This window comes from Haliaeetus leucocephalus, unplaced genomic scaffold (assembly GCF_000737465.1).
Source record: "Haliaeetus leucocephalus isolate CR32 unplaced genomic scaffold, Haliaeetus_leucocephalus-4.0 Scaffold130, whole genome shotgun sequence".
Taxonomy (NCBI): domain Eukaryota; kingdom Metazoa; phylum Chordata; class Aves; order Accipitriformes; family Accipitridae; genus Haliaeetus; species Haliaeetus leucocephalus.
The window spans coordinates 2,685,604-2,708,418 of NW_010972566.1; the positions used below are offsets into that span (position 1 = coordinate 2,685,604).

The 22,815-nt window shown below is 38.0% G+C and overlaps 1 protein-coding gene across 3 annotated transcripts in view; it reads left to right on the forward strand.

The window, feature by feature from the left end:
• FAM184A (family with sequence similarity 184, member A) overlaps window positions 1-13,853 on the forward strand; it is a 48,497-nt gene extending 34,644 nt beyond the window's left edge. Inside the window, exons 10-17 of one of the 3 annotated variants that reach the window (XM_010585849.1) lie at window positions 84-237; window positions 651-778; window positions 3,325-3,509; window positions 3,994-4,140; window positions 7,044-7,161; window positions 7,877-7,981; window positions 11,568-11,770; window positions 13,497-13,853. In XM_010585849.1, coding sequence (XP_010584151.1) covers window positions 84-237; window positions 651-778; window positions 3,325-3,509; window positions 3,994-4,140; window positions 7,044-7,161; window positions 7,877-7,981; window positions 11,568-11,770; window positions 13,497-13,578 — 1,122 coding nt within the window. In that variant the 3' untranslated portion in view covers window positions 13,579-13,853. The remainder of the gene's footprint in view (window positions 1-83; window positions 238-650; window positions 779-3,324; window positions 3,510-3,993; window positions 4,141-7,043; window positions 7,162-7,876; window positions 7,982-11,567; window positions 11,771-13,496) is intronic. The other 2 variants (XM_010585850.1, XM_010585851.1) reach the window with 2 other exon arrangements.
• Window positions 13,854-22,815: the final 8,962 nt, after the last annotated feature.

A 22,815-nucleotide genomic window follows, 5' to 3' on the forward strand; every position in this document is an offset into this window, starting at 1 on the left:
CTGCTTTTTGTTGCCAGTTGTTTAATGTTTTATAAATTCCTTAAGGTGGTATAGAATAAATTTTGTCAATTTTGATTTCATAGGAATTAGAAGAACGTTTACAACAGAAGCACTCGGAAGAACTTCAGGCACTGAAAGAAACACATAAACAAGCCATGGAAGGTTTCAAATTGGAGATGGAACAGGAACTTCAGACTCTACGATTTGAGCTGGAGGATGAAGGAAAAGCTATGTTAGGTATACTATTTCCAAATTTGCAAGTGGGTCCAAAAACGTTATTTCTACTCATACAAATATACATGCACGTACATGTATGTACGTGTGTGTGTATTGTAACACTGTAGTGTACTCAGAGTCATTCAATATTGACGTAGTTGTTCCTCTTAAAATCAGTATAAGCTTTAACAGGTAAGCCCAAACTGTTCACTTTTGAAAAATCTTACCCTTAAGTTTTTTTGGAAGGAGTAAGTGATCAAATTTCATGATGGAGAATGTTTCAGAAAGTAACAGGAATAGAATGACAGGACAGTTGCTTAGCTGATATAAACAGTGTGTGTTAGGTCAGCAGCAATACTTGACGGAGCTGGACTGTTATTGTTAATTTGTAAACATATGCAAAATAAACTTTTCTTTTTGTCCATGGTAACTAGCTTCCTTGCGCTCAGAGCTAAATCATCAACATGCAGCAGCAATTGACCAGCTAAGGCACAACCATCAACAAGAACTGGTAGCTGCCAAAATGGAGCTTGAAAGAAGCATAGAACTTGGCAGGCGGCAGGTAGGAGGCATTGCTGGCAATGGACTGTAAAATTGCATAATCAGTATTTGTTTTCTCTTAGCTGGAGGCAAGAACTGTTGTGAACAAACATGTAATCCTTCAAAGTTGGCCAGCACCAGAAGATAATGCACCCCTACCGATTTACCTAAACTTCCTTGCTTAGCTTTTTCTTCCTTCAACAAACTTCATTCAAAGCCTAGTAAAGGCTCCCGTATCAGGGCAGTTTCCTCTCAGAATTGTGCAGCCTGGGAGCACACTGGCTGGCTGTGGGAGGAAAGTGCCATTTCTCACAAAATTCTACTCATCCTCAGCTGCCAGCAGGACTTAAAAAGGAAAAAGCTGTTTCTCTCCGAAGCCTAAGTGATATGGCTAAGAAGTGGTTGCTTAAAACCAAATGATTGCTTCAACCTTAAGAGGTAGCTTAGTATCTTTTTTTTCTTTTTTCAGGAGCCAAATTGGAAAAGATAAATTAGCATCTAAAGAAAGCAGAGAAGATGATGTAACAGCTTGCAACTGTTTCTTAAAAAAACCCACACCCAACCCCCCAAAAAACAAAACAAACCCCCAAATCCCAAAGCCAGTATGGACTACCTTTGCTTTCAGCAGCAAACAGATTCATTCACTTTTATCTTTCATTTTTCACTTTATACATAATCAGTTTTTCCAGTCGTAACTAAAAATTCAAAGCTTGATCTCTATTGAAAGGAAGCCAGACTCCTGGAAATAAGAGGACCAGAAAATTACTTCTCTATTTGCCTATACAATAGGCTTTTCAGGGTTGATTTACTGATAGTCCAGCACCAAGGAGGTGGAGTGGTTTTAGAAATATATTAAGGGAGGAAACAGGTTTAGTTGGATATAGCCTTTCCACAAAAACAGAGACAGTCAAAAATAGAGCCCTTCTTTTTCTCTTCCTTGCTGGTTTAAAAGTGTGAGCACTAGAGGCAAAAATGTGGTGCTGTCAGCAGTGAATGAAAACACGCAGGATTTAGGAAGATATAGTTTCGGTTGTGTGTTGTTTAAGCCTGGAGCGAGACACCTAAAGGAGATGTCAGAAAAAGAAGTTTGAATTATGAGAGCAAGTGTTTGATCCAACCAAATGCCACGTACTTTTGGTCTCAGTACCATGACCTGCTAAGCACAAGCTTTAGCTGTACTGAGGGCAAAGCAATTGTCGTGGTTTAAACCCAGCCAGCAACTAAGCACCACGCAGCTGCTCACTCACTTCCCCCCCCACCCAGTGGGATGGGGGAGAAAATCAGGAAAAGAAGTAAAACTCGTGGGTTGAGATAAGAACAGTCTAATAACTAAAGTAAAATAAAATATAATAAGAACAACAATAATAAAGTATAATAATAGTAGTAATGAAAATGAATATAACAAAAAAAAAGAGAAAAATAAAACCCAAGAAAAGACAAGTGATGCACAATTCAATTGCTCACCACCCGCAGACCGATGCCCGAGCAGCGATCCGCCCCTCCCGGCCAACTCCCCCCAGTTTATATACAGAGCATGACGTTCTATGGTATGGAATATCCCTTTGGCTAGTTCAGGTCAGTGATCCTGGCCATGCTCCCTCCCAGCTCCTTGTGCACCTGCTTGCTGGCAGAGCATGGGAAACTGAAAAATCCTTGACTTAGGATAAGCGCTACTTAGCAACAACTAAAACATCAGTGTGTTATCAGTGTTGTTCTCACACTAAATCCAAAACACAGCACTGTAGCAGCTACTAGGAAGCAAATTAACTCTATCCCAGCTGAAACCAGGACACTCTGAAAAAGGTTGATTTTATTACAGAATTTTTCAAAACTGAGGAGAATCATTATCAAAACCATTGGGATGGGTTCTAGATGTTAACTTAATTGGAATTTCTTGTGCAAAAAGAATGACTTTTATTGATTTATTGGACACAATATAAATATTATATAAACTATTTAGCACATATTCTGCTGTGAGATATTTATGACCCTTACATATACTTAAGTGTGCTGGTTTTGGCTGGGATAGCCCATACTAGTTACTATGAAGAAAATTAACTCTATCCCAGCCAAAACTAGCACAGTAAGATAGGAGACTTCTGAATCATAGTGTTCGTTGGTGCAGGGCGTACATCTTGAACTATTTTGTCCCATTGTATGGGGCTGTAAAGGCAAAAACAGTTTCTCTATATTGTATGTTGGAACAGGTAGAAAATGCTAAATGCCCAGCCCCCTGGTTCTTAGCGGTGTCTGGTTTTTTGTTGTGTGTGTGGGCAAAAGGAAAATGTGATGAGCTATGTAAACTTTAACAGGCAATAACAATGATAGGTTTTAAATTTTCTCACAAATGGAAATTGTTTGTTAAAATAACTTTGATTTCTTCTTTATTTGTATTTGTACACAAAAAATGCTCAGTTTTAATTACAATTTGTGTCAGCATCAAAAAATGAAAAAATTGTCTATTGAATGGAAAATTCTGCTCAGCTGTTATCTTCCAGAAGCAAGTATTGTGCTTCTGCGAGACAAGTCTGTCTAAAATATTTTTTGCTGCTTCTACTTATATCATAGGAGAAAGAATTTTTATGCCGAATATCCGATCTACAAGATGAACTGAGACACCGAGACCATCATATAGCTGAACTGGACAAAGAGATTCTGCATCTACATGAAAATATAAGTGCATTGACCAAGGAATTAGAGTTTAAAGGGAAAGAAGTTCTTAGAATACGCAGTGAATCCAACCAACAGATCAGGTATGAATTTTTCCACTCTAAACTCAAAAGTGTGTTGTTTCACTTATTGTTTTACTTAAGAAATTCGCAGCTTTTAATTTATCCTCTTAATCAAGTGATGTTATATATCATTTAGTGTTCATTAGAAGAAGCTATGCCCATTACTAGTAAAGTTAGTGAATATTGCATACAGTTAAGCTGCATCTCAGTGATACATTTTGCCATATTTAAGTAACAGGCCGCTCAAGTATTGGTTTTTGGTGTTGTTTTTTTTTTTAAGTTCATTATGTTTGTTTATTTAAAAAAGCATTAAAGGAGATGCATTTTCCATGAAATAAGCTAGAAGATTGGAGAACAGTAAGTAGTGGGTTTTGATGAATCAGTAATTCCTTCTGTGTTGTCTGATATTGTGTAAAAGCCATTAGAAGCATGGCAGAAAATCATGATGAAGAAACGAGTCTGATTTTAGAATAACTCTTTTTTTAACAAAAAATAAATTAAACAGGATGCATGAGCAAGATTTAAGCAAGAAACATGAGAAAGAGCTGGATGTCTTGACAGCAGATCACATCAGAGAGAAACAAAGCATGCTGGCAGATTTTAATAAGACCCAAGAGCTGCTCAAGGAAATAAATTCAGCTTTACAGATTTCGTAAGTTTTGTTGCGTTAAAAAAATTTCTGTGTAGCTGCGTTTGAGTGAATAGTTTATTCTGGTGTCCATAAGTTGCCAAAGATATTGCAGAGATACAGATGTGCAAAAGCCTCAATCAAGTGTGGGGCCTACTCTTGCATTCTTTAAGTAACTCAATTCTATAAGCTTTAGGGGAATTTAGTGAGATAAATTCTTAGGGATTTGAGACTGGAACATTTCAAGTAGGAAAGACATTAAATCTGTGCAGTTCTTAGAAAACTGGAGAAAACATTATTTCAGATGTTTTTTCTCAAACTTTAATACATCTTTTTTGAGAACACAAGAGTTCCTTTAGCAAGTTTATAAACAGTACAGCATTTGCTATTAAGAAGTCTGATTATAGCACGAGTGATGCAAACATTTTCAGGTTTGCTAACATAAGGAAAATTAGTGTCCAAAATGGATTATATGAGCATAACGATAACAGAATACTTAGAGCATCTCTGAGTCAAAATGCCATCTGGGGTTAGACCACCTCTGGGCAGAAGTGGCATAGTAGTGAGTCATCCAGCCAGTGTTTTCCTTCTTCTGCATCCTTCATTCTTTATCTCTGTCTGTGATGTAGCCCATTTGGTCAGGGTTTCTGGCTGAGATTTCATAGCGTATTGAGGGCTTCCTGACACAGAGTTGTCACTGACGGATTTGTATTTGCAGTACAAAAGATTTATGGCAGAGAAAATAATTGGTTCTAAGTATATGATAGAAAACTTCTTAAAGTAAATGCCAATTAAAAAAGGACAATAAAGCCTAAATACATATAATTCTTTCTTGATAATGACCGCTCAGAAATTGTCTTCAAATAAGATGGGTATAAATTCTAGTTCTTACTCATTTGTAATTAACTGTCCACATGCACACTCTTGTGCCCTCATAAATGTGGTAACTTCCCATTCAGGAAATTAGGTGTAAACTACCTCCCTCCTGTTTCCTGCATTTATGTTGTATGAGAAACATGCCTATGAGCAGCCACCAGAACTAGGTTTTGGAATCATTTACCCTAAATTTTTCTCCCATGAAGTTGTTTGTTTTTCAATGTCTGGAAATTTTCTGAATGTAGTTGGTTCCCTACTCCTGGTTCTTGCTCAACTTAGAGTGTTATCTCTCTCTACTTACACTGAAGCAAAGAGCTGACAACAGAGGAAACTCTGTTAAAAAAAAAAAAAACAACCAAAAGAAGAGTTTTATGTAGCTGTTTCGTAAGTCATTGTTTCCGGGTTTGCCTCACCTGAAGCATGGCCTTGTGAACATTTATGAAATGGAGAATCTATCTTACAGTAACTGAGTGTGGGTATCACTAATTAGGCTCTGCAACTAGAGTCTTTAAACTACATGTTACGTCTTTGAAACAGAAAAAAACCCAGCTCTCTGAAATATCTGAAAATAAAATGACAGCTGTGCATAACTATGTACTATACTCTGGGGATCTGTATACAATAGCTTAACCCAGCATAAAATGTATACACAAGAACAAAGCCAGCTGAGCATGTATCTGTCTGCTGAGTCAAATACCTTCTCTGCAAATACAACCAGTCATGTTCACATTCATAATGTTTTATGTAAATATATTACATGATCTCCTCAGATTAGGTACTGGTTATTTTAAGGTTATAATTTAATATGAACTGTTTTTTCAGAAGCAACTCAAAGTAAAAATCACATATCTGCTTCTGAAGGGAAATATTTATCTAAAGTGAGAAATTATGTCTACTTCCAGGTGTCTCATGGAATTAAGTTTGAGCTGACCTAGACACCTTAAATTCATAGGTTTTTCTCAGGGTTTGTTTGGGATTTTTTTTAATGTCTTTTTTCATTAAGTTTGTTAAATTTCCTGAATCTGTTCTGAAACTTGGTTCAGTAATATACATGAGGGCTGAATATGAGACACAAGTGTTTTAGTAGTTTCCTTTGCAACAATGTTTAGCATCATGAGCCCTATATTTATGTTTGAAAGACACAGTCATTTGAAATTGTTGTGTCTTCAAAACTTGTTCTTTAAGGCGAATCAAGGATATTTATGCAGTTACATGCACAATTCCTCTCTCACTTGGCTTATTTCACTTCTCTCCTTTAATGCTTTCCCACCAGGCATTTCAAATTTCCTCCTATTTTTTTCAAATGTTTATCGATTGTTACATTTCTCTTAAGCCCCGTATCCTAATATGCAAGTGTTACTGCTTTTCTTTTGCAGATCATTCCTTTATCTCTAACCGTACTAAGTTACTTTTGTGGAGAGGAATTAGTTACCTATTAGTCTTCACTGTTTTTGGATATCTTTGTTCTAGTATGTTCTGCATGAACTGAGGAAGACGGTGCCAGCTGTGTCTGTCTGTCCAGTTTCTCCAGTATCACAAGCATGCATCTTTATTCAGAGTAGCCATCTATAAAAAGAAAAATGACACTGCTTTGTTTCCTCATCAAGAAAAAGTGAATTGCCAGCTTTTAAAATTTACATTAATATTAAATATAATGCAGTGTAGTCCCTATATTTTACATAAGAATCAATCTTAGCTATGTCTTCTGTAATTCTCCGATGTTATGGTTTTGAATGCCTTATTTTCAGTCTGACTTCCAAGAGGCCTTTTTCAAACACCTAGTACTGCATGCATGAGAAGGATGTTAAGTTTTAGAATTTTGTCCAGATTATTAGTTACTGAAGCAAAGGTTATGGTTATTGTTGATTTTTTTTTTTTAAACTAGCTAAAGCTGAATGATAACATAAAAATTAATTTACTTCAAGGTGTTAAGAAAGTCATCTTCTGTTTTTACTCCCTGAACTCTCTTTTGTACTAATCAAAGATATGACTATTCACTCATCATTTAACACTGGATCAGGCTAAAGGAGGTATTCTTCTTTCCTATAAAGTTTAGAAGAAATGGAAGAAAAATATAAAAACAGAGAATCAAGACCAGAAGACTTGCAGCTTATCTCAGAACTGAAAGACCTAATTGCAGAGCGGGACCAACTCATAAAGAAATTGATTGTAAGACTTTCATGCTCTCTCGGTTCAATATCTTGACAGATACAAAAGTTAATCTAATTCAAAGTGTTTGAAAGGTATTTAAAGAACCAATCTGCTAGCATGTTATTCATATTCTTTGACGCATTATTCGTGTGGTTCCAATGACTCCTAATAGTAAAACTAATTAGATAGAGAGAATTTTGCACAATCAAGCGTAATACATTATTACAAAAAATATTTCAGTATGACTTTGATCAGATGTCTCCTATCTCCAATCCTGGAATAAGCCAGCCATGTAAGCCATATAAGAAATAGTCTCTTCTATGAGGTTTCTAAGACCAATTTCCTTATCCACTGAGCTTCCCAAATTCAGAGCACAACACCCTGACTCAGATTAGTCTGAATAGATCCTGATTCAGAAGCAAGGAGGAATGAGGAAATTCAAATTAATTAGAGATCAGAAGTTGACTATACTGAGTCTTTCCGAGTGCATAATCCATTAGGCTATGCTCATTCTCAGGAGCATAGAACTGCAACAGAACTGCATAAATAGAAATTATTTAGGTTATTACATATAATAATATATAAAACATTAAATATTAAATGCAATTTTTAGAATTACCTGTTTCTTTAAAAATGTAAACATAAATTTATTTGAAATAATTTTATAGGCAGATTTGGCCACTAACTGATTGAAAATGCATAAAAAGAAGTTTCTATTTGTTCTTCTTTTTAGGAGGACAAAAAGTTCTATCAACTGGAGCTAGTTAACAGGGAGACTAACTACAACAAAATGTTTAATGCAAGCCCTAATGTTGGTGTTATTAATCCATTGGTGAAGGTATGTTCCATGGACTTCATTGCTAAAGTGAAGAAAAAGAAATCTAAACTTAGGATATAGTAAAAAGAAGAAATACATGCGTATGTGTGTGTGCCTGCATGTATACATATATCACTCTTAAAAGACATGTTCAAAACAAGGAACATAGTTTTCCATTTGTCTCTACTTATTTTTGTGTAGGTTTGTTTCTTTTGCGTTGTTGAGAGATCCACTGATACTGTTGCCCTAGTTTGCTAGACATTTATGACATAAAACACAGTTCCTTCTCACAAACCTGCAAAACCAAAATAGAAAAGTGACAGAAAGGCAACACAGGGCAGGACTGTAGCATATAATAGAGAACAGTGACACCCATAACCAGTTTTAGTTTCGTAAGTTTTCGTGGTTATTTTGGAAAGTGCAAGGGCAATTTCATTTTTCAGGTGGTGCTCAGCATGGAAGACTGTTAGAAGGATAGAGGGAGAGGGGATACTAAAGGAAGGGAATAAGGGTAAAATGGGGAAGGGGAAGAGCATGAGAAGGGCATGGAATGAGTCTGAATGGAGAAAGACAGAGTAATCCTGGAGAACTGGAGTGACGGGTGGGGCACCAGGAGATAGAAGTCAGTCTCTAGCCTTCTCAGTTATTGTTACCACCTATACAAGTGAAAGCACTTTGGCAGCAACCTTTCCCAGTTCATCCTGCTCAATAGCAGCCAGTGAAGGCTACTGTACAAGCAGGCACAGTAGCCTCCCTGTCACTTCAAAAGCCCAGCAGCATTCCTTCACGAGGAACATGAATAGACTGCAGTAGGGTACCTTAATTCTATTTCTTTTCACAACCTCAGGAGTAAGAATGAGTCCTCTGACATTTCCTTCCTCCTTGTGGTAACCCTTAGGTTATTTCACCTGCATGGAAAGGGAAGAGATTTGTCCCAGCTGTAGAGGCAGAAGAACTGGGGAAGGTTCTGAAGCAGAGGGTAACCCAAGGGGCACAACGTGAGCAGCTCAGATGCCCGAGAGCTTCAGTGATCAAGGTTCAGGCTCCATTACGTAAAAGGAGGTCTGGCTCCATTATTTGAGATCGGGCTGTGTTATTTAGCTAAGACTTTTAGTTTCAGATCAGTGTATTTCCTGGTTCTGCGCAGACTCTGCTGCAAATTAATATTCTTCTACGTTTTTCAGGAGCCCAGCAGTTCTCATAAGCTTATCTGGGGATGCCTAGCTTTTATGCAGAACTGCATAAAAGAACTTAGTTTGCGCCCAGTAGAGACAATGCCAGGACTGCCAGATACAATGTGAATGCTTTGGTTTTGTGCGATAAAGTTTGTTGGAAAATTTTGGAAGTTTGTCTGAATGACTCATTTATAAAGATGTGAAATGTAACCATCAAGTATATAAGTTTGTGTTTTGTGTGAAATCTGAACTTTTTGGGAAAAGTACTTCAGCATCAGATTTCCATAGTGATAATTCATATATTTTTATAATATGCTTCTATCACTTAAAACTGTTTAGACTTTAAAACCATCTTGTATGGCAGAACATTTTGATCTCTCATTTCATGAGTTGTGGACTATGTTACTTTATTTTGTCAAAGCACATACTGTGTGATGGGAGAATGAATTACAAAGAAACTGAAAATCTCATTCTCTTTTCTTTTTTGTAACAAAAGGACAGAATTTATGAGTTACTACAGGCTTTGCATATTAATGCAAAATTACAGCCATTGCAGTATGTATTTCAGCTTCTCTAATTTATGCAATGGATCTGTTTAGTATTACACTGTTACATCTGAAGTTTCTTAATACTTTGCATGAATTTCATGGAAACAATACACACAATTTTGTCTCTCCAGATTTGACTGCTTCAGAAGCATAGATTGTTTTATAGAGAATAAGATAGAAACTGTAGTATTTTTCTAAGCACTTATGTGGATAATATGCGTCTTCCAGAAATGGGCCACCTATGAAGCACACAGATTTAACTACAGTGTGTTTAACACACTGTTTTAATTAGTGTATGTTACCTTGCAGATGTATTTTACATACAGTTGGTTACTTTTACCAAATTCTTTTTTCCACCATAATGTTATTCCTTGCTTCTTCAGCTACTACAGAAAAAGTAAAGTGTATGGGACAATCTTAGTTTAATCCTTTGCAGCTAATGATCTTTCACTGTGATGCTTAAAAATGACTTTTTTCTGTTACAGCTTTCTGTTAAATTGTTGGGGTTTTTTAATTGTGTTTTGACAAACACACTCACCAGTGTGTCTACAATTAGTAGCATTTGCATCTGCCAACCTTGGAGAGGTCAGGCTCTGAAATCAAAGCTAGCAGAAAGCTAAAGAGAAGAAAGTACGAACAAACAATAGGACTCTGTCTCTGAACTCGTGCCCACCCTCGAATAGAGCAGCTCTTCTGTTTGAAGTGGAATTCTGCTGTAAACTATTATATAGAAACAACATTAGATTCCACTTGTCTTTCACTTTATTTAGGACAAATTTGTGTAGTTCATAATCCCCTTTCTCCTAGCTGCTTTGTTAGGGTTGCATATATGTAATTGAATGAAAGTATTTATTATATATTCAAATAATACATAATTCATGAGAATAAATGAATCTATTCATTCAAAAATCCTATTTTTGGAAATAAGGCTTTTTTAATATTAATATTTTATTGTGGACATGGAATATTTGATAGAAGTCAGAAAATACACATGGCATCCTGTCACACAGCTATTTTTAAAAAGCTATAGAATTATTTGAAGCATCCTGCTACATTAAAATACCTATAAAAGTAGAGATGATAAATACTGATTCCTTTGAGTGATGTGTTATGGAGAGTAAAATAGTAGTATAAAAATAAAATTCTTCAGTATTTCGAGTCCCTTGAAATAGTATCAGTAAGAGTATAAAGAAAAGAAAAATGTTCAGTTGTGCCATCTGGTGTCTAGAAGTAGTAGCTGTATTAGTGTTACAAACCTGGCCTTTTCCTTGTGCAAGAAACTGAACTATGCAATAATCCTTTTATCTTCAGCAGTATTGCTATAATGCTTGCTAACTATGAGGGCATAATTGCTTTAAAAGAAATGTAGCTCCTTTTCTAGGTTCCATGTTCCAGTTACCAAAATGTGCCTCAGTGATGGGGTGAAACCTGTTGGAGAGATTCACTTTTTTTGTCATTGAAATGTGCTGTAATTACGTTTGACAGCAGAGCTGTTTCACTGATATCAAGAAAAGATTTAAGTAAACATGAAAGGTTTAACAGACTGAAGGACAATTTTGTGGAAAACTTCCTATCTCCAATGTCTTAAAACAGAGCAAAATGTTGTATTGGAAGATCCCATATAATATACTCATTGATTATGACACTAAATCTTAATAACTTAATCATCTTGATCAGAAATTTTATTTTTCTGTGAAAATTTGTGGTGTTCCGGTCTGGTCAAGCAAATAGTAAAACTACAACTGGAAAAAAAGCCCAATCTGTCCCAATTGCTCTCCTTCAAAAAAGCCCCAAACCAGCCATCTGTAAAACTTTTCAATTTGCAAATTTCCTCATCTGTCCTGGTGAAAGAAGCCTTCCTTACATTTGTTATTTTTAATGCAGCAAAAGAAGAAGAACGATAAATCAACAAACAGGTTTGTGAGTGTCCCCAATCTAAGTGCTCTGGAATCTAGCGGAGTGGTGGGCAATGGACATCCTAACCGCCTGGACCCCATTCCTAACTCACCCATCCACGATATTGAGTTCAACAGCAGCAAACCACTACCACAGCCAATGCCACCCAAAGAGCCCAAGACGTTTTTGAGGTGAGCACTGCCTCACCAATCTTTTTTCTTTCTCTTTTTTTTTTTTTTTTTGCTTAACTCAGGAAAATTTTGCATTCCTATTGAGCTGAATCCCACTTGTTTTATGAACCTTTCAGAGGTACAAGTACTCTTATGGCATTTTTAATTTTTACATTATATTTGTAACCTCTTTATAGTATTCCTTTTTATTGTAGACCTTGTTGAAATGTGAAGTATTCTCTCACTTTTTCATAAGTCTTGAACTTTGAAAACCTCTTTAGATACTTTAACAGAACTCATGTGCTTCCAATTGTTTATGAACAATTGTTTTAAATGTTTGTGTTATTTACTGATTGTCATTTAGGAATTGATACTAGCACAGAATTTCTTAGTATTATGTGATAATGGTTTTTAAGTAAGAAAACTATTTTCTGTGCTACATGAATGTTTTGTGTTTCCCCTTTCCTCACCTGTATCAGATTGTTTCATAGGAGTAACCTTACTACAGCAACAGGAAATGCGCATGCTTGGATGCTTAATGCTGAGCTGCCAGTAATCAAAACCAGCATTAAAGTCTCAAGTAATTATCTCACAAAATAATATAGTGAATTGAATAACTTAAAAATGGCATTTTAGAGGCAGGATTTTAATCTTCCGGCTTTACGTGCCTACATATTAAATGCACTGAAGTGCTGTACTCTCTATTTAGTAGGTGCTGATCTCTTACTTCTAAGTTGGCAACTTAAAGCAATGTGTAATTACCAGTTCCACAGTCGGTTGTTTACTCTCTCCTTTGGTTTAATGTGAAAGACCACATACCTAGCAACTACTAATTATAAATGTAAAGAAATAATAGAATCTAAAATAGATAAGGGAAAACAATCTATTTCAAGAAAACAATCTTTTTCAAAAAAAGTACTGTTGCTTATTTTTTCCTGTGCATGTGATATGCATGAGTGTGCTCAGATATCTAGAATGTGCATGTGCATGAACTCATGGACTGTGATCCTGGAGTTTCCATTCCAAATTGTTTTGTGCTCTGTATTATCCAGTAATACAGTAGGGATTATTTTATTACTGATTTTTATTGATAAAGGAACCTAATTGTGTAATTAAATTTAAGTTATTCTCTCTTGCTCATTCTGTAAGAATTTTAACGTGTTCAAGGGGGAACCAAATCTTTGCAGTGCAGCAGTTTCTTTTTTCCTAGTATATTAGCATATTTTAAATGTGTGCATGAACAACAATGCAAGTGATATTTGTGATCGGTGTTAAGTATTAAAATAGTGTGTATTTTTGTTCAGTTGCCAACCAGTCTTCGTGAGCACATGTCTACAAATATGATGCTCGCATCATATTTTTGAAAATTACCTTTACCACAGGAAAAGGATGCTAAAAGAGGACCTTCTACAGTCACGCTTTTCCAAGAAAGCCCTTTTTATTCTTCCTGAAAACCTACAGCTGTTTATGAGATTTTAAATTATGTTTTCCAAAATATTATTTGCCCACCCTGTAATGTGGCTTCTGAACTGACTTGTCTGTGCTGCTGATGCTCTCCAATGGAGTGGATGATCACAGATTCTATAGGGAGACATTAAATCATGTCCTGAGGCACACTGATAATTAATCCGTGGAAAAACAGACTGTGTTCTTTACTGAATATTCTCTGGGTTTTTTTCTCCTGACATTTGTACTTTTTGTGTAGTTGTGGGATAATTTTTTATTTTTTTTCTTTCTGTGAATTTAGCCCTCCTCAGACTGATGCTTCACCAGTGGCTTCACCAGATCCACAACGCCAGGAGTGGTTTGCCCGATACTTCACGTTCTGAGAGATGATTTGGTTTTGTGGCACAGCGTGATGTGGACTGTTTATAAAGAGCATGACCTTAAGTAAACCCTCATGTGAATAAGCTTTCCTGTAATTTGTCAAACACTGTGAATGAGAAAGTATTTGTCTTTCTGATTTGAAACTGCACTGTATTTCATGTTATATTTGTTGGAATCACTTGACATGGTACTATATAATGTGTGTAATTATTATTTTTATTTAAAATGGAAGAATCTTTAAACTTTGTAATGACTACATAATAAATTTTGGTAGAACAAATATAATGCTTTCCCCCTTTTTCCTATAAATGTGTTTTCTTTGATTTCAGGTAAGGCTTCCCCCCCCAAAATAACGTAACTGCATGGTTACTATAACTACGATTTAAATTATAAAAGGAAAAAGTACATATATATCTCATTCTTTCTCCAATTTGGGCAGGATATGTTTAATGCATCCCAATTTTATTCTGTTACTTTGCGGCAGTTTAAAAAGTGTCTCTTTCTAACATTTAAGAGGAAGAATGTGAAATAAATCAGAACTAGTGTAGCTGCTAGCCTTCAGAGCAGAGTGATTTTGACAAGAGGATGAAAGAAGCCACAAACCAGGAGCTGTTCATTGGGGAGGGGGGTTGACTCCTTCCTTACCTGTTGCTCATGAGACTTTGCCATCTAGTTATAATCAAATTGAATTTAAGGAGAAACTGTTCCCACAAGTTATGTATTTCTTTTATGAATATTAACAAAATTAAATGCTTGAAATATTTAGAATACTGCACTAAGTATCTCTGCATAACTCAAGAATCTACATTTTGAGCATATAGTCCTGCTTTGGATAAAATTCATGTCTGAAATGGAAAAAAAAAAAAAAAACCACCACCCAACTTTTTCCCATTTATACATACTACAGCTACAGATCTTTCATTAAAACTTAATCACCTTCCCTTGGCTATATTAAAGTTTTTTCTTCTTCTTAAACTGATATATGAAGATGTTTTTTCAGCTAGTGAGCATGATTCTCCAACTTACACCTTTTATGATACCAGTGTTGCTTGAGAAATTTGCTGCAGCATATAGAATACTAGAGCTTATTGTCTTTTAAAATATTTTTTCATTCAAAGATTACCACAAAGTAACTCACACTGGTAGTCTCAGGGAGAAAATTGTCTCTTTGTTTTATGAATGTATTTTTAAGCTGAATCTCTTATCTTTTAAAAGCAGGAAAAAAAATGTTTGAGTTATTTGAATAAGGTTTTAGTTAGCGTATACAAAGGTCTTGAACTTTAATAATTCATCTGAAGCCCTAACTACATCCTTTTTTTTTGCTATATGCACAAAGGTAAATACCCAGATGAAGATACTTGCTAATTACAATGAGTTTTATATGTAGTATATGTATAAATGAAAAATTTGTATGTTTTCATATAAACAATATAAAATCTTCTAAATGAACATTTTAAAACTTCTATCTTATAATTCAGCTTGAAAACTCCACTGAAAGCTGTACTCTGGTGATGCTGCTGTGGATTAAAGATGTACAGAGCAGATTTTCTGTACTCGGTGGACTCAACTGTAGGTATATGCAACTTTTTAATTTTAGAAGAAAGCCATATTGGGCAAAATGTCAGATTTCTTGGCTGTTACCCAAAATAAAACACACTAGCTCATTTTGTTATAATGTTCTGAAGTGAGTGTTGCGTGTTTTTTCTTGCATGCTTTGCAAGGGCTCAGCCTTTTTCTCCCATCCTCTACTTCATTTGTACATTTTTACATGTGGAATTAATAACTGAACAGTAATCGGAAGATGACAGTATCTGCATTTACTTTACCTATTCAGTAAAAAGTGTGCCCATTGGTTTTTTGCTAGTAGGCATTTGTCTTTCACAAGAGAGAAGAAAGTTCAGAAGCACTGAGCTACCATGTTTTCACAGGCAGCAGCTGTTCCACTACTGAATCAGTCTCTTAAAGAAACAGCAACAGCCCAAAACCAACCTGAAGAAACTAGGAAAAAACCCTGATTTTCTACCAAATAGCACTGAGAACTCTGTAAAATGTATTCCTAAAAATAGTTAATATCTGGCATTTGGGATTAATACAGGAATTTGCGTTATCACAGTGCCACTGCGTTCCTGATCTTTGCGGTATCTGGTATTCTGGAAAAAGCTAAAAGTGCACATATTCGTGAGTCCAGTTGTGCAGAAAGTTCTGCAGAGTCTCTGCTCACACATGCATGTAGTCTTTCCTAGCTTAACAGACAACTCCAAGTACGGAGATTACAGAATTCGTGTGAAATTGCATAGTATTATTTACAATGGTGGGGAAATCTTAGCTTTCAGGAGCTGTCTCTCTGCACTCTGACACATTAAATTACTGTGTTCTCCTATGGAAGAAGGAAATAACAGGCTATATTTGATACAGGGGCAAAATGCGGAAGAATCCTACGTTTCATCAAATGTCATCGTAATAACCAGTCTTAAGGCCAGGTTCGGCCCGTCAGCCTGCATTGCTCCATTTACTTCTGTGGTAAGAGTTTGATGCCAGTAAATTTTCCAGGTTAGCAGAAAACTGCTCTAGCTGACCCATCTGACAGTATCTCATAGCACAGGGAAGAATTATGTCCTGAGAACTGCATGGCTTTTTTTCTGTAGCAGGAATTGTACCCAGAACGTATACTTGGAAAAAAAAAAGCCCAAAGATGATTGAAAACCAAGCTGCAATCAGTGCCAACATAGAAATTGCCTTATCAGATTGACTCCTTCCTTTCGCATTTTTTCAGTTACTTCAGCATATGTGTACTATATGTACCTGAGACTTCAAGGAAAATATTAGTCCTATCAGAAGTACTGGCAATAAATTACATGGATCAATATTATAAAATTTTTAACATTCTAATTTAGTCTAAATAATTTTTCACATCTTTTTCTCATCATCTGTTATTTGGGAAGAAAAAACTTGGATTATTTTCTAACTGATTTGAGTAGTTCTGTGTTTAACGTTTACACATTTAAATTAAATGTCTTGGATTTGTAATCTTTGATCACTTTAAAGAATAAGAATATCTATGTATTATAAAATTGGAGAATATATAATATTTAGGTTTGGGTTTGGGCGATTTTTTTAGGATATACCTATCATCTTTTCTTCCTAAATGCTTTATATAATGCTACAAGAATCTTTGTTTTCATTCTTAAAGCAGAATATAATTTTTTCACTCTTGATGTAGTCTCTGGAACTAAACTTCCCCACTTTTTGAGATTAGAAAACTCTTTCCACAAAGGAGCTCCTTTGATGAGCTGCACTTCAAAGCTGAAAGCAGCAGTCTCTTTGGGGAGAAATGCTTCTGTTCCTGTAACTGAATATGGAGGGATTCTGAACTGTTAGCCCATGTTGCAGCACTTGCCTTTCTGGTGTGGCAGCTGAAAAAATTGGTGTCCTTTCTTTAAATTGTTACAAAAATATATTATCCCAGTAACCATAGCTAGAAAATCCCAATCTTAACTTTTTTTCCAGTTTTAGTCTTACTCTGAAACTCTATTTAAAAACTGTAGGACATGAGGAAATCCTAATGAGTATCAGGAGAATTCACTCATAATATTAGAAATCAGACCTATTCACAATGTCAGAACAATCTCTTGCTGGCTTAAGCTTTATTTTAAGTTTTACGTGAATTTTGTTACATGATCCCCATGCTATCCACAGGTAAATTTCACTAATTCTGCATTGACAAAATTAGACCCCAAGTTTTCTGCCTTTGTGGTAATTTACTTCCCCTGGAAGGAATATGACTGACTCACATCACTTAAGAAAATGGTGATCTTCAACCTCCTCTGCAGTCAACAGGCAGCTTCAAGGGTGAATCAGCCCACTTACTTATGTCTCGTGGTTGCATAAAGACTGTAGAGCAACAACAAATATAAGTGCCTCCATTGCCTAAATTTAGGTGTGAGGAACCCTAGCCTGTCTTTTTTTTTTTTTTTTTTAAACGAACATTTGCAAAAATACATCAGCTTTGAAAGATGCAAACTGACTTTCCTTACAGGAGCTGTGTTGCTTTTTTCCTGGTATGTTCAATGTAGTCCAATACAGTACTGTTACTATTCTTCCTAGGCAAATACTAAACCATTTTTTACTGTAATGAAAGTGAAACTCTAATTCGTAGTATTGCTGTTTAGCTACTTTTGGGTGTTGGGCATTGTATCAGTTTTATGTATGTATACGTTTCCTGGCAAAATCCTTAAATGGAAATTTGGCTCGTTTCCATGTACAATTATATAAAGAAATCAGCTTGCAGTTCTAAAGCTAATTTACTTTTGTATTGGGTTTGTGTGGCAAGGTTTTGGTAGTGGGGGCGGTTACAGGGGTGGCTTCAGTGAGAAGCTGCTGGAACCTTCCCCTGTGTCCGACAAATGCCAGCCAGCTCTAAGATGGCCCCACCGCCGGCCAAGGCCGAGCCCATCAGTGATAATGGTAACGCCTCTGTGATAACATTTTTAAGAAGGAAAAAAAAGTGGGGACAGACAGAAACAGCAGCCAGAGAGAGGAGTGAGAACATGTGAGAGAAACAAGCCTGCGGACACCAAGGTCGGTGAAGAAGGAGGGGGAGGAGATGCTCCAGGCGCCGGAGCAGAGATTCCCCTGCAGCCCGTGGTGAAGACCGTGGTGAGGCAGGCTGTCCCCCTGCAGCCCAGGGAGGTCCACGGGGGAGCAGATCTCCACCTGCAGCCCAGGGAGGACCCCACGCCAGAGCAGGGGGATGCCCGAAGGAGGCTGTGATCCCGTGGGAACCCCACGCTGGAGCAGGCTCCTGGCAGGACCTGCGGATCTGTGGAGAGAGGAGCCCACGGAGCAGGTTTTCTGGCAGGACTTGTGACCCCGTGGGGGACCCACGCTGGAGCAGTCTGTGCCTGAAGGACTGCAGCCTGTGGAAAGGACCCACACTGGAGCAGTTTGTGAAGAACTGCAGCCCGTGGGAGGGACCCCACTCTGGAGCAGGGGAAGAGTGTGATGAGTCCTCCCCCTGAGGAGGATGAAGTGGCAGAAAATAACATGTGATGAACTGACCATAAACCCCATCCCCGTCACCCTGCGCCGCTGGGGGGGGGAGTAGGTAGAGAATCCGGGAGTGAAGTTGTGCCCGGGAAGAAGGGAGGGGTGGAGGGAAGGTGTTCTGAGATTTGGTTTTATTTCTCATTACCCTACTCTGGTTGATTTGTAATAAATTGAGTTAATTTTCCCCAAGCTGAGTGTGTTTTGCCCGTGACAGTAATTGGTGAGTGATCTCTCCTGTCCTTATCTCGACCCACAAGCTCTTTGTTACATTTTCTCTCACCTGTCCAGCTGAGGAGAGGGAGTGATAGAACAGCTTTGGTGGGCACCTGGCATCCAGCCAGGGTTAACCCACCACAACTTTGCAGTGTATTTTGGTCATATAAATAAAGATCCTTTTCTTTAGATACACTACAGTAATTGGAAGTAGCTGCGGATAATACTGGGATCACGTAACACAACCAGGCAGCCAGACTGTAACAGAACTTTTCCTCTTCGGCATGACCCACTGCTGAACTCCATTTCTCTTAATAATAGAACTTGTTACTTGCTGGGCTCTTTTACTGCACAACTGAGTTAACATTTATCATTTTCAAGCACATACGCAATTAGACAACTCAAGCATTGTCGACTGTACAAATTGCACTGCATAGTTCCTAGGTTAACAATGGGACCTATGAGGTGAACTCCTGATCCACTCCGGAGTCCTGCATGCTCTTAAGGATGAGTTTAGAAATTGCCTGTCATGAAGGCAACTCAGTTATTTTCAGAGTTAAGTATGGTATAGAGGCCTGTTCACAGTAAACAGCTGGCTGAACACCACAAGAAGCAGGTGCTGCCAGCAGCACTGATAGCAACGTTGCTAGGGAACAAGAAGAGCCAAGCTTAAGAAAATAAAAGCGTAATTCAATAATAACTACCAAATTCTGGCTTCATTATGACAGTGAGTCCTCTTGGAAATTAACAGGCCTTCCACGTTCAACCTGACAGACAAACAGAAAAGCTTAGAGAGCTGCTGAGTCTTTAGCTGGAATTATAGCTATTTAACTTCAGTTACAGATCATCAGTGTGATGGCTGGGCACAAAGAAGAGTCAGCACACTCCAGGCTGTAAACACCACAGGCAGCCTCAGTCATGGCTGGCAGTACACATGCCTTAGGGCACAGACTGAAGCCCAAGTTTTACAGTCACATGAACATCCAACCATATTTACCCTGCTTAGACTAAATCTTTACCTAACCTGTAGGATCCACAATCACTTCTCAGCACTCGTGCAACCTTGCCGGCAGTGTCTCAATTGCACGCTGGCAAGGGATATGTACCAGCCTCCTGGACCACAGCGTTAGTGGGCAGTTCTTGTACTCTCCTGGGACACTTCCAGATTGAGGGCACACACTATATTCTGTAAAACTGAAAAAGACAGGAGTTTTTAGTCTTCATCTTTTTCTTCATAACCACACAAGACTATGAGAAGTGACCTGAAAGGAAAAATAGTAATATTGGCTTATGTAAGAGAGCCATTCAAAGTGGAAAGCAGAGACAAACCAGGAAAGCGTTCTGAGCCCAGGACAAGAGAGCTTTTTAGGCTGGTGACTGCTAGCTCTGTCTCCATCCACTCATTTGAGACAATAACTTCTTGTCCTATTTTGCACCATGATTTCAAAAGGGGCTCCCTCAGGATTTTCAAATTGGCATACTGTATATTTTTAATGACTTCTTGTTGAGTAAATATTTCTTCATTACTCAGCTAAGCACATAATGGTTACTAGTTATTATTAGATAATAATGAAATGATAAATACTTTAGTTTTTTTCTTGTAGGAACCACTACCTAATTGCAGCCTTTACATAGCAGTATCAGTGACTCGCTCTGTAGTTGTAATTAGCTGCTCCAGTTGCAGACTGCTGCATTCTTTTTCATCCTGTTGCTCTAGCTGTTTAGGCTACAAAACGCAGAGTCTGAGGAAGCACAGATGGACACCTCCAGGAAATCATAAAGATTACAGCTCTGCCATACCAGAAGCCGTAACTACGCTGATCTAACAAATGTGTGGAAATAGCTGCATCTCATCATCAGAAAAAAGCAGCCTGGTTCTGTACCTTGCAAGACAGCACCATAAACTGACTGAAGTTGACACTGAAAGCATATTGCAGAGATAGGACTTGGTTGACACTCCACCCAGGATAACCTTTACCAGGAATAGTTTCGAATTTTCACAGCAATCAATTTATATATTAGGTGCAGATTTCAGCAGTGCTTTTGCAGCCATATCCATTCAATTGGTTAGAATAAGGGCATTTTATAAAGCAAAATATTTTTCAGTTCTAGGAACATATCTAGGGGTTAAAACATTTCCTCTTTATAGCCCCCTGAAGCAGTCTTAGACTTTTGTTGTAAACACTATTTCCTTCAGGGGAGTTTTCAGGCAACATCTACAAATACTCTGAGGAAATTTGTATTTGCAAACAATGCAGGACAGATAACAGATGTTCTATCCACTGATTTACCAGACAGGAGTCACATGCAGGAATCCCCTTCCAGTAGCTTGTGGAGTAGCAACTCAGAGAAATGCAATTTGTGATTTAAGGCCCCTGCAGTTCCACCCAAGAAGCTTTTGCTCAAACTTTCCAAGACCGTTCCCTTCTCTGCTGGCAAAACATTCCTCGGATCAGCTCATGGAAGGTGAGATATTCAATATCGTTAACAGAAGTGAAGTAACTGCTGTAGCTTTCTTATTCCTTATGATCACATATTTAAATATGATTGGGAGAAAAAAATATGCTACACATTCAAATTAATTATCTTAGTTTAATTAAGGCAGGTGAGGCAGTTTCTTTACATATTGAAGCCATGCATCACAACTTGAAAATAAGGGATCTAAAGGATATTTTTTGTTTGAAAAGCATTGGTTTTCCCCTCCACCAACTCTAAAAATATAGATTTTGTACATTTCTTCTGATATCTTTTTATTATAATTGGCATAGTTCTGATACCTTGGCAATAGTGTGGTACGCTTTTTGGTTAAGATCTTACATGGGCAATGATTTTTGTTTTGATTGCCTATCAATAATGCATCATTAATACAAGCCAAAAATGGGAAGTCCTGGGAGTGAGCAGCTCAGTTTTAAGAAGTTTTAAGATTCCTCAAGCACTTTGAAGTGAAGGGAACATTAAGTTATTCTCTGTGATATCACAAGATTTGAATACATATATGAAAAAGATACTTAAATACATTAGAGGTACTGAGAAAATGCATGTAGTAATTCAGAGGACAGTCTACTTACACTGAACTCAATGGGGGCAGAATTTATACACGCGTGCACAGCACTTGTTAGAAGAGCACACACATGCTGCCAAGTAACTGAAGAGGAAATAAAGAGGCATATTGCCGGAGAAACTGGAATCCAGTTTCATTCCTTATGCCTGGAACTCAATTTTGAAACAGAAGTAACTATTTAAAAGATAAAATATTTCAAACAGTTCAAGCGTGTCACTGGGTTGCAACAGACACTCAGAGAAAAGAACATACGGATACAAAACTATTCAGAACACCACACTGTAAATTCTGGGCAAAAGTGAAAGATTTAGAGCCTCCAGCAAACCCTATTTTCTGGCTCTATTAAAAATTAAATCCCCAAACTCCTCAGGCTTTGCTATGACATGCCCTCACGAAGAAGGGGGGATTGACTGGTTTGTCAGGCAGCTCGCTTTAAAGAAGCCAAATTCAGTTTTGATGGGCCGTGTAAGCCGCAGCGGGGTGGGCTGCAGGAAGCAGCAGCAAATACAAGCTTCGGCTGCCTTGGGGCTACCCCTGCTGCACAGTACCCCTCTTCCCCCCCTCGACTTGCAGTCCTCCCGCGTCGTACACAGGAGCAGCGTCCCTCTGTAACGGGGGAACGCCGACCGAGACCTTTAGCCACACCACAGCGTGCAGCCCCGTTGACAGAAGAACCCGTTGGTGCTATCTCTCGTCCACGGCAGCAGCTGGGATCCCCTCCGTACCCACCAAGCGCCCTCCTCTCCCCTCAGGGCACCCGGCCGCCGCACTGCTCGGCGGGGACCCGGGCCCGCCGCTCCTCAGCTGCTCCCGGCGAGGGGACCGGCCCTCCCGCCGCCTCTGAGGCACCTGAGGGAAGGGCCCCAACCCCGCCCGGCTCCGACCCCGCGGGCTGGCGGCTCCCCGGCCCCTCTCCGCC